The sequence below is a fragment of the Symphalangus syndactylus genome, chromosome 1 (assembly GCF_028878055.3).
Source record: "Symphalangus syndactylus isolate Jambi chromosome 1, NHGRI_mSymSyn1-v2.1_pri, whole genome shotgun sequence".
Classification (NCBI taxonomy): Eukaryota; Metazoa; Chordata; class Mammalia; order Primates; family Hylobatidae; genus Symphalangus; species Symphalangus syndactylus.
In genome coordinates, this window is record NC_072423.2 from 11,954,062 (window position 1) to 11,966,856 (window position 12,795).

Here is a 12,795-nt window from a genome sequence, read left to right on the forward strand (position 1 = left end):
AGCAAATGCTTCTCTGACACTGCTCCATGGTGTCAGGCAGATAAAGGAAGATATGCATACTGAAGAATACTGGTATACAGTTATTCTTAAAAAGATTAAATGTAAAACTATTTTATTTGTATTTATTTATTTACCTTGAGACAGAGTTTCACTCTTGTCACCCAGGCTGGAGTGCAATGGTGCAATCTCAGCTCACTGCAACCTCCGCCTCCCAGTTCAAACAATTCTCCTGTCTCAGCCTCCCAAGTAGCTGGGATTACAGGCACCCAGCACCATGCCCAGCTAATTTTTGTATTTTCAGTAGAGACAGGGTTTCACCACACTGGCCAGGCTGGTCTCGAATTCTTGACGTCAGGTGATCGCTCGCCTTGGCCAGCCAACGTGCTGGGATTACAGGCGTGAGCCACCACGCCTGGCTGTAAAACTATTTTAAAATGTGTCATTAGAAAGTCTTGAAAAAAACCCTCTTTTAGTATATTATTCAAAAAAAAGAGGTGGAGATCAGGTCAAAGATCTGCTTCTCAGTAAACAGTATGTTTACTGATAAATATCCACAAATACAATTTTCCTGGATACCAATTACATTACTGAAAACAACAGGATGATGAAAAATACTGTTCTGACATTATTCACTCATAGATTATGAAGTATGTAAGAGACTTCTTTCTAAACTTGGGAATTCCAACAGGAATGAGAGTGAGAAAGGGAATGAAGAAAAACATCAGCTATCAAAATACCAAATGTGTTGAGCCATAATGGACATCACGGGTACTGCTATGGCAGACAGCACCGCAGTATTTGGACAGGAGTATGAAAGGAACAAAGACATTTAGCAGCAGTTAAGAAAAATAGTAAATTAACCCATGGATGATGTCTGAGGTTAAAGACTCAAATTGCTGAAGTGTTAATTATTTTAGGAAGTCTTTTGTTAGTGGTGAAGTATCAGGAGACTGGAAAACAAGGAATCCAGTCTGAAGGTGAACAAGAAAGAGAGGAGACGCTGAAAATTATAGACCTGTAAATCTAACATCTATATTAGGAAATAAATTTGAGATGATACTTATGGATGAGCTTAATGATACATTTGGAGAAGTACAATTTAATAGGAGTGAGTCAGCATGGATTTACCAAAGGCAATCATGTCAGGAAAAATTTCGTTCCTTTTTAGGTTGAAGTAATAATTGGTTTATGTAAGGAGAACCAATGAGAAGCTGTCAGGATTTTCTGAGATTTTTGGACCTTTTCAGAAAATGAATTATTGTACAAAATGTCATGACATGTGTCAGGGCATCCAACTAACAAAAGAGGGTGAAAGCAACTGGGTTAAAAATAGAGGGCCAAGAGGAATTTGGGAGAAGACTGCATTCTATTCTGCAAGGTTCTATGTATTGAACACTAATGGTTCTAATTAATGACAAAGGAAATTTTTTTTTATGCAGGAAATTTGAATATATTGCTAAATAGGGGTAATGGTTAAGACAAAAGACTATAGCTGTTTTACTTTAACTGCAATAGATTAAGCAAATGGGCTCAGAGGTAGAACGTTAAATTTCAGCTGCCTAAGGATAAAGTGATGCACTTGGAAATAATTAAGGAATCATATAGATATAATTTAAATGAACAGTTACCATGAGGAAGAAAAGGGGACTTGGGGTTTTGATAAGAGTCAAACTTTCAAATTCTTATTCTTATAAACGGGAAGAGGCAAATGTAGGGAATGCAGTTAAACAATACATGTTATAGAGAATACAAAATTGATTATCTTAGAGAAGAATACAAAAACCCCAATTTCTGAAGAGAATATGATAATTCCAAGTGTTATCACTCTGTACAGATAATAATCTAACATACATACTTATATGACCAAGTCTTAGCATATGTAAAAACTGATGAAAATAAAATTAATTTAAATGTGATACAAAAGTATGAGGGTAGAAAAATAAAGGAAATTAAGAAAATACCATATCATTACATAATGCTCAATTCGGCCTGAAAAGAGAACACCTTGTAATCATTACCTTTGGAAAAGACAACCACACTTACCACATTTAAGGTCTCAGAGAGAAATAAGAAATAACTAAATCAACTTCATAGCTTTGATGCACTGCTCATAGGCTCAGAAAGTGACCACACTACCCGTGGGCCTTCCAGTGAGCATTCATTCATGAGCAAGAAGTGCTATTTCAATAATAAACAAGCTCCTTGAGCCGTAAAGGCATAACTATAAGTCTGCTGCTTGGAAATGATGAAAAAAAAAACATCTCTTTCTTCTTAGGCACAATCAGAGAAGGCTGAGCAACCTCTCCTCAGCCCTCCCCCTCTGGCTTGCCTATCTTCACTCCCCTTTCTCTGGGGTTATATTTAAAGCATTCTGAGCTATCCCTGCTGAAGTGAACCACGCATGGGGTCAGACTGAAGGCCACTGGTGTTGCAAACACAGACGTGTATTTAATTCTTTGTCCAAATGTAGTGAATGAGTACCAAGCTTATTTATGGATGGGCGACATGGTAGAAATATAATTGTCAAAACTGAGGAGATCAAATCAAGATAATTTTTGAGATGAAATAGATTTTACTAAATAGAAGAAAAATTGTACAATGACAGAAACCTATTTTTAGTTTGATGTCAATTTTGTGAAGATTAATGCGACTGTAAAATCTCATCACATTAGACCTAGATTGGGCCTAAATGAACCTCTTCAGAAACTTGGATGTGGAGAAAGGTGTTTTGTTTTTAAGTATATACAGAAAAGAATACAACTCATAGAAGAGACTTTGATGAATTTCTCAAAGTGAACACAACTGTGTCTCAATACTGGGATCAAGAAGCAGAATCTTACTAGACCACTGTACTTCATTCAGTGACTGGTGCCCACAAGGGAAAACAAACTCCGACTTCTAAGATCATAGAGCAGTTTTATCTGTTTTTAAATTTAATAAACACAATCATATAAAACGTACTCCTTGGTGACAGGCTTGGTTCATCCAGTGATAGGACTGTGAGACTTATTTCACATTGTTGCTTGTACTTGTAGTTCATTCATTCTCACTGACTTATTCTGTGATGTGAATATACAACCTTTGTACATTCTGCTTGAGGGACATTAGGGTAGTTTGGAGTTTTGACTATGATGAATATACCAATAATTATATTAAGTACAAATACTAAAAGACTAAACATTTAATGTAAAAGATAAAAATTGCCCCAGCAGATAAACAAAATGCAACTATAAGCTGCTTATAAGGAATCTGGTATAGTTATACCAATATGAAATGCAGAATTATGGCAAGAGACATTGCTACTAAGAAATATTTCATAATTATGTGTGTGTCTGTATCTAAAACAACCCTAAGTTCTGAGTATTTAGTGATATATTTTCAAAATATGTAAAGCCAAAAATAACGGAATTTTAAAAGATAAATCCACAATTATAGTAGGAAACTTTAACATACTCCTCTTAACAGCTGACAGAACCGGCATTTTAAAAAGCACTAAGAATACGACAATCTGAACAACACAGTGAACAAACTAAACATTGTAACCGACATACAGGGAACAAACACCACTGGTGCCAAGTATTCTTTCCTAATGTGTCTCAAAAATTTACTGAAACTCACCATTTGCTGGGCATAAAAAAGTCTACACAAATTTTAAAGAATTAAAATAATTCAGATTATGTTCTGTGAAAACAGTAATTTAAGCTGGAAGTCGATTTGCATTATTAGTTCAACAGTTTAAAAAAAAAAAAGATAACCAGAAAGTCTCAACTACCTGGAAATGGAATATTACGTTTACAAATAATAATCCATGGTTAAAAAAATAAAGAAACTACTTTTGTCTTGTGTTTCTTATCTGACAACAACTAAAATTAGAACTCACATATAGTCTTTCATGCTCTGGAATATGAAATAGAAAATGATACAAAAATCATTTTACTGGTTGCTAAAAAGGATTGAAAAAATGCAATAAATCATCAACTTCTGCTAGAGAGGGAAAAACAAACTGAGCAACCATTTATGCTAAAGATGATCATGTCACACAGTTTACATACAGTATAAGTGATCCCGTTTAGATGGCACACACATTCTGTGTGGTAGGCATCACTATCCCCATCTTCAGAGGAAAACTGAGACCCACAGAGTAAAAATGCAGTTTTTAGGGCCAGACAGCAAGAGAATGATCAAGCTTAAGTTGGAGTCCATCTTCCCCGAAGGTCATGCCGACAGCTGCACAGCAGGGCCTAGGTATATAGTTCATTCAAACTCCTAGACTCTTCAATAAGGAATCTGAAGCTCAGAGACTTGAATCAGGGTCTCCACTGAACTCCAGTTTCGTGTTATTTGCGTGAATTACATCACATAACTGCAGTTATACACCAATGCAGAGATATCAAGGGTATAGCACATTTGCACACAAACCTCTTTCTGCAGAACTGTTTTCAAATAAAAAATAAAATGCCTCACTTTAATATATGAATTCCAAAATATTATCTCAACTAAACTTTATATTATCTCAACCAAATCACAGTATTTACAGTCTTTTTTTTTTTTAAGGTAAGTCATGTTTTTATTTTTCTCTTATTTACTCACTGTACTTTAGGGAACAATCCATTTTTCATGTGTAGCTGGTATAATGGAAGAGAGAGACAGATATGTCAATCTTGCACCTGGAAAGGAGGCAGAGCAAGGCCACCTCGAGGAGGCCACTCTGCTGATGCCCACCATGGATTTGGTCCCTGTGGCCCGGCCATTGCTAGGAGCAGCTCCTTCACAGGTGGTGTTTCTGGTATCTGTAAGGTTATGGGTCCATATCTATGAAGAACCCATTGGCACTTATGGCCAGAGACATTTCAACTCGACTTTATCTCTTTTTATGAACTAAAGCTGATAAACTGTCTAGTTTCAAAACCTTTTCAGTGACAACCCCACCAAAAGGGAATGAGCAGAGAACTCTGTTTTTGTTTGTTTGCCAAATACAGCCCTGGATAGCAGAAAAATTACTAAATCACACACTCGACATTACTTAAATAAGTCAATCATATGAACATCGAGAAATATGAAAGAACAGTAATGAGCCTCTATCTACGTATTGTCCAGTGTATTAAGAAAACTAGTCTAACTTAAATTACTCAAGTTCAATTTCTTATAACATAGATATTTTGCGAGCAAACACTCCTTAAGCATTTCGAAGCTGGAACCTCGCATTTCTGGTGTGATGTATATCACAATCCCCACAACCCCACCACTGCTAACGACCCCATCATATGGCACAGATAGGCATAAATGTTCATGCCTAGAGCAGCATAGCAGGGACTGGGGAGAGTTCATTCAAACTCCTAGACTCTTCTGGCTTCATAGCCATTATCTTTTTAAATTCTCACAATGACCCTATTAGTAGGTACTATCATGCAGTTTTACATACGGGAAACCTCAGACTTGGTGAGGTCAGCCTGCCTGAGGTCATATGGCCAATAATGAGAAGTAGGGTTTAAAAGCAGCTCTAACAGGTCCCAAAACATCTGCTTAAAGCACATCCTTGATCAACGGGCCTTATTCAAACTCTGCTGCTTGGGCTAAATCTTAGAAGGCTTCTCTAAATTTACTCCTCAAATAGGTCCTCACACCCATAATCCATCATTCTGCTGTTCTGCACAGAGTTTGGCACTCAAGGAATACTTGCTAATTAAACAAAATGTCGGGCTGGAGGAAAGGATCTGCCTTACTCTGCAGTTGCAGCCACATTGCTGACACCTTCCAGAGCGCCTGACTTGCCACCCAAGCGGCAAGAATCCTCTTAGCAGCCGCTCCCACCACCAGCTCTTCCCCAAACCCAGGGCCAGCCCCCTCCCAATTTCTGGGAAACGCGCAGCACTGTTACCACCCACGACGCTTGAGTCCGTGGTCACAGGTCACATTCTTTCTAGGCATTCACTGGAAGATGATGGTGTCAAGAAACAGGGTATAACATTTCAAATCACAAGCATTTTTTGAGAAAAAAATTAAAATTTTAGCAATTAGTCAAAATATGAAGATTTAACAACTACTCTCATTTCAGGTCAACTATGCTTTAAATATTTACTATTATTAACTTTATAGTCATCAAATAATTACTTTGTCAGATTTGCTTTTTAGATAAAATACAGTTGAAAAGTCTTGTTTTCACAGTTGAGTGGGATAAAACTGGAATGTACTTTTTTATAGGTCTTGAAGCAGATATTATCACATACTCTACTCCATTACAATAAATCATGGTAATGTACAAATAGCATTATAACTGCTGTGATCACATGAAATCCTGTTAGAAACAAGTTTTCACAGTTTCTGTCCCTTACCAGCATGCAGGTAAGCGAGGTCCGGGTTTTCGATGTCAGGATGCTGTTCCTTCAGATGGTTCCGGAACTCCACGGGGACGTTGGTGCCGTAGTCACACTTGGGACAGTTGTACATCTTGACTCCTTCGTGTTTGCCAGTGTGCAGAATGTGTTTGCGAATATTTTCAGCACAGTTTGACCTACCAAGTAAGACAGAAAAGTAAATCTAATTAAGGTCAAACCAATAACCTTATCTTACAAATAATGACATTACATAACACTGTCTTTATGTGTTTGGTGCTATTTTAAGTGCTGTATTCATATAATAATTAGCCTATATAATACATCAGCCCTATGAGGCTGGTAGTTTTTATAACCCTGGTGTGAATTTTTAAGTTGGTCTTTTAGCTTCATTTCTATGAAGAACCAGAAATACCAAATCCCAAGCACTATTATTTTAATATCAAATTATTCTGGTACCACTTGAGGGCAGTGAAGGTGTTAGCTGATCCCTGAGAACACACCTATCACCACTGAGGAGTGGTACAAAAATGAAAGTGCTGCCGCCTCCACTGAATTTAGAGCATTTGGGGGAACAAAGACACTTTGGTTTTTAAGTTCTGTCATGCAAGGTGCTTCTAAGTGGGCTCTAAAATAATTTGAAGATGGAATTGTAGCTAGAAACGGCTCCAGACTCAACTCCAATATTTGGGCAACATGTGAATCCCATGGAGTTTTCTGTGATGATACAGGCTCTTAAGAGTGATGACATGGAAAATGCAATGGAGGGCCTATATATTCCACACCACGGTGCCACTGAAATCAAGGGTGGGCTCCTCTTCCAGCGCTTTCCGGCAGAATTAGAAATGCAAGGCCTGAAATAATCAGCAAGCTGGGAATGGGGTGCTGGTTTTTGAGGCAAACTGTTCTGCTTGCTCTTTCATCCCTGTCAGATCCTTTGCAACACAGACTGCACGTCTAGAACCTTTATGAATACACACGCAGAGCTGTTTTCCTTTTGTCTTTGTCATTTTCAGAACAGTAATAAAAACAGCCCTGTACAATTTCAAGTAGGTGTTGAGGGGTTATCTAGAAAGAAACAAAAAAACCATGCTGGCCTCAGACTTCCTACAGACCAAAATTAAATGCCAGAAGAAAATAGAGCAATATGTTTATCACCATTTCCCAAAGGTATTGCTGAATAACAAAATCCTGCAAGATGTTCTTAGAAGAAAGATTTCCATGATCAAGTAAGATCAGGAAACGGTAGTCAGCCAACACATCTCACAGTGCACTTCAGAATGTTAAAGGCTCTAAGAAGAATTTTATGTAGGTCTACACTGCCTGAACGCTTCTAATTGGAATTGCTTTTGTGTATAATATTCAATTATACCATGTTTATTTTTTAGGGAATATACCTTGGGAAATATTGGTCAAGGAAGTGAAAATAACTGTTATCTCTCACACACAAAGGCGGTCAATGACGCTAGAAATTCAAAGACTCGGTAAATACGGTATCTATCCACTCCTCACAAGGGGAGTATAGGGAGTATCGCCCAAGTGACGCAATATGAATGTAAATGGCACTAGGAATGGTATTCCCTAGACAGAGGGTACAGGGATGTCCTTTCTTACAGGCTCTGGACGAAGCTGAAACGCAAACGTGTTCCTCATGAGTTGGATCTCACATTCTGGGAGAGGTCTTGTACCTGCATCCAGACAGTCCTTTGGAAAAGTTCCTGCTACTTCCCTCCCATCTCCAGGCGGGGCTTGTCATTAAATGCACATGTACAATTAAATCTGCTCAGTAAAATTAAACTGAACAAATCAAATCCCTCTATGCCTAGGAAAAAGACTAGAAAGAAATACATCAAAATATTAATGCAGCTATACTGTAATGCCCACTTACTCTTATTTTTCAAATATAAAGTTTTATATGTTAAATACATATATTTTAAAAATTAAAATAACAGTAACGCCTTTTTAAAAAATAAAAAAGAACTAGAATAACAGATATTTTCCCAGCTATTTTCAACTTGCGTTGGGCAAAGGCTCTGTCAATCTGGGTGTTAAACTTCCCTGAGATCTTAGACTAAATACATGCAAGACAGTGAATGTATACACACAAGCTTCTTTCTCTCATGAGTCACTACCGAACTGTCAAACTTGCTTTACATATAAATTCCCTATTGTGAACTAACAATCACTGTAAAAGGAAAAAAAAAGAGTAAGCACCTAATGTATGCCAGGTACCTCCACTGACTTGGCGACTTTGAAGGCAAGCACGCCCCTCTGAGGTCAAGATTGCTACACAATTCACAGAGAAGAAGGTAAATATCACAATGATGAGCTGGCTACACAGGCTGTATGGCTGGTAAGTGGTTAAGGCAGAATCCTAACCTAGGTTTTCTGTTTTTGAGGCCAGAATGTTGGTATGTTTTCAAGTACACCACAGCCACCTTTCCCTTTAAAATTTACATATCAGAGACACTAGCACATTCTAAGCAAAGGATAGGGCTGTAGAGTCTCTTAAACGTATAATTATCCTTAGAGTAACAGCTCTGGATCATGTCAGAAATAACACAGGAAAACATCTGAAGGTGACTGACACAAATGTCCACTTTTATGACAGTTAAAAGGAAAAGGAACAAATTTTTTTTGAATTCTTCAAGCTGGATAAACTGTTCCAAATTACCCCCTTAATTCTGCAGATCTCCAACATGTTTTCTACAGCATTACAGACACCTCCTAAATTCACCATTGTGTACTGACACTGGGGAGAGAAAACAAAAAGCTGCTACTGTACTTAATTAGTACTGTTTATCAGGAATGTGGATTCTTTGGTACCGCCAATATCATTTCCTTATGTAAAATGCTAGGCATGAAACATCATCAAAGACAATCACCAATCATATGAAGGAATTAAAATTGCCAAAATAAATACATTTCAATGTATGATGTGTATTTAAATGGAGAACAATATAAGCAATGAATCCTAACATTCAGGGAAGGAAGAAAGAGATAACTTTGAAAACAGATTATTTTGCTTTCAAGAAGGCTGTATCTAGGACAAGAATAAGCCAGTATCTCTCAGTAACTAAACAGCATGTAGGATCTAACAACCGGGGACTATTACTGAAATAGGTAAGCCGTATATGGGCACAAAGGGAGGGGAGAGAATTTAAAAAGGTAGGAAGCTTCTTTTATTTGAAACTATAAAATAAATCAAGAAAGACGTGGTGTGGAACTTGAGATTTTAAAAGGCATTAAGGACTATTCCACACATATATTCTTATACAGATATGTGCATATGTTTGTATACCGGATGTATATACACACACCGTGTTTTTATGTTCTATTATATAATACATATGTGTATGTATATTTGTAATTTTATGTTTTAAACATATACATACCAGAAGCATAAACACATGCAGACAAGAAGGAACTGGGAAGCATTTGTGGAAATGAGAGTGAGTGTTAATGTGGACGGAGTCTCTTTGGGTAATAAAAATCTAAGACTGCTTGTAGTAATGGTTTCACAATCCTGGTAATATATTAAAAGCCCAGGAAGGTTGCAATTTCAATGAGTCAGTTGTCAAATATATGATCTATCTCTCCACTAAAACAAAAACAAAAAAGAACTCTCGTGCCGTTGTCACCCTTCTTCCTGCCACTGGAACCTTAGAGGCCACATGTTCAGGTGGTAAAGTTACCAAGAAGGAGAAGAGGTTCTCAGCCTCCATGGGCCTTTACCTCAGTGAGCAATACATTTTTAAGTCATTCAGATTTCAGAGTTTTGCCTGATATGCAGCTATGGCTAATTATCACATGCTGCTAATCTCCTTCCTCAAACCAATGCTGCATACACCCTTACCATACGAGCACACACACGCATGCACACACACAAACACACACTCCCGATTCGAACCAATGCTGCATACACCCTCACCATACCAGCACACACACGCATGCACACACACACACACACACTCCCGATTTGAACCAATGCTGCATACACCCTCACCATACCAGCACACACGCACGCACACACACACACTCCCGATTCGAACGAATGCTGCATACGGCCTCACCATACCAGCACACACATGCATGCACACACGCACACACACAGACACACACACACTCCCGATTCGAACCCTCTTTACTAATCACCGCACAGCAGATACCTTGGGTGAAGACGACGTAAACTAAGGATACTAGGCCCATTCCTGAGCTGGTGTGACTCCTCCTGGCCTCGCACTGCTCCTCTGGAAATATCCCTAGACCTTATTTTATCTCTGAATTTCCCTCTTCTGCCACCTGGGACCTCCTATTACAAGCCAAGAAGCTTATTTCTGTCACCATCTATATGTATCTTGGTGTTTCCCTATGGGAGAGTTAAAAATTTTTCTTTTAAGAAAATTTATGAGAAGTCAAATTTCTCAGAAAAATGCAAAGGGTTACATGTATACTTTAACAGGAAGAATGCTAGGAAGAACTCATGTCACAGTTTTTCCATCTGAAATGAACTAGGAAGAAAGAGATACTGGTACACATCTCTGAATGAAGGGGAAAGTGAAACAGACGATGACTGAGCAGTTTCCCTGTGGAGTCACTAAGAACTGTCACCTTCAATCCAGTTTCCCAACCAACACTAGGATCAGTCTCATCCCCACCCTCTTCCTCTTATTCCTGGCAGCAGATGACCATGGTGCAGAGGAAACACCCCTAGGTGTCAAGTCAGGCAGCCGGGTCCATTCCCCACATAAGAATTTCAGCACCTGCAGAATGGCTCTGTGATCTCAGGAAAGTACCTCAACTCTGAGATCTCTTTTCCTTAACTAAAAACTGAGGTTAGTACAGCAAACTGCCAAAGGACTGAATGCAATCTATGCATTCTTTTTTTCTTTAGAGAAGGTAAGTGCACATAAACACAAAATCTTCACCTGGGAAGTCAGAGAGTTGGTAAAAGCTATTCCTGGGCTCTAGGTTGTGGCTCCCAGTTCTAAAGGTAGGTGGGAAGTGACAGAGGGGAAAAAGGTGAGCAACACACACTGCATGGCTCTGGCACACAGCGCAAAGTCGGCGTCAACACAGAAAAGCTACCGAATCCGCAGCTCTCAGTAAAATACTAAGCTCTGCCCTGTCCTTTCTCAACTCCACTCTACTGCTACAGCTCCACGTGACAGAACATGCCACCAGGCTTTCCGCTGAGAAGAACCTCTCCTGGCCCTCACAAGCGAAAGATGTTCCTCACGATGAGCAGGGAGCCTGCTGGAAGGGAAGTGAGATTCCCCAGTGCCAAGCTTCCCACTCCTCGCCGGGATTCCTGCAGGACTGAGCAGAATAGAAACAGCACGCTTCGCTTTCATGGAAAAGGCATTCTGAGAGTGCATTTCAAATTAAATTTTGGAATATAACATGTTGAAAGTCTTCAGCAGCTTTGATGTACAGAATTTAAAGCACGGGGTGACTGATTAGCAAAAGGGCCCAAGATGGGACCCATGCATTTTAGGGCTTCTTAAAAAACACATAATAAAGGAAATTTCTTATTCTGTTCAAAGGCGATGTATGTTAAAATAATAAACAGAAGACCACAAGTACTTCTAGAACTCCACAAAATCATTAGTCAGTACTACACACTCACTTATGACCTATGGACACAAAAAGCCTGACTATGCTATCGAACCTAAGAAGAAAGGAGTTTTAAAAAATTTGATGTTTATTTTGGTTATTAAAATTATACCACTGAAGTTGTTAAACATCAGAGCATCCAATAATGGATGTGACAGAAGTCTCCCTCCAGCACTGTCTCCACTGTCCACTGTGTCCCAGATGACCAGCTAGGTACAATCCCTAACTTCTTCTTAATCTTTCGGGAGAAGTAAACACTACTTTTTCAAGCTGCGGATATGTCTTATATTCTTTTCTCACCACTCCCCTTGGCTAAATGCAGGGGCACCACACACACTGGCATCCCACTTTTCCATGGAACAACAAAGCATGGGGCCTCACCATATCGAACACTGAAGGGCACACTTATGTCCCCTACATGTCTCTATTCCCATCCTTACCTTCTTTTCTCCTTTTTAATAGCTTCATAGTATTTCAGTGTGGACACAACCTATTCTATCTATCTGATTCTCCACTGATGGGCATTTAGGATGTTTCCAATCATTTGCTAGTATAAACAAGGTTCCAGTGAATAACCTTGTAGAATGTTTTCCATTTCTCCAGGTGCCATGACAATCGCATGATGACAACTGGAATTGCTTCAAATGTCAGTGGGCATGAATTCTGATAAATTCTGCCATACCACCCTTCAGAGGAACTGTAGCAACTTACAATTCCACTAACAATGTTTGAGAGCCTGTTTCTGTAAACGCTTGTCAAAGTAGGGGGCTACCAAATTTTTGAATTTTTGCCAATGTGGTGGGTAAACAATGGTATCTCATTGGAGTTTTAATTTTTAAGTTGTAAC

At 38.8% G+C, this 12,795-nt stretch overlaps 1 protein-coding gene across 4 annotated transcripts in view; it reads right to left on the bottom strand.

Annotated features, from left to right (window-relative positions):
- Window positions 1–12,795, bottom strand: part of ZNF407 (zinc finger protein 407) — a 477,787-nt gene that overhangs the window by 140,924 nt on the left and 324,068 nt on the right. For all 4 annotated transcript variants that reach the window (XM_055296335.2, XM_055296328.2, XM_063633737.1 and 1 more), the window contains one exon: window positions 6,333–6,511. In XM_055296335.2, the coding sequence (XP_055152310.2) occupies window positions 6,333–6,511 (179 nt within the window). The remainder of the gene's footprint in view (window positions 1–6,332; window positions 6,512–12,795) is intronic.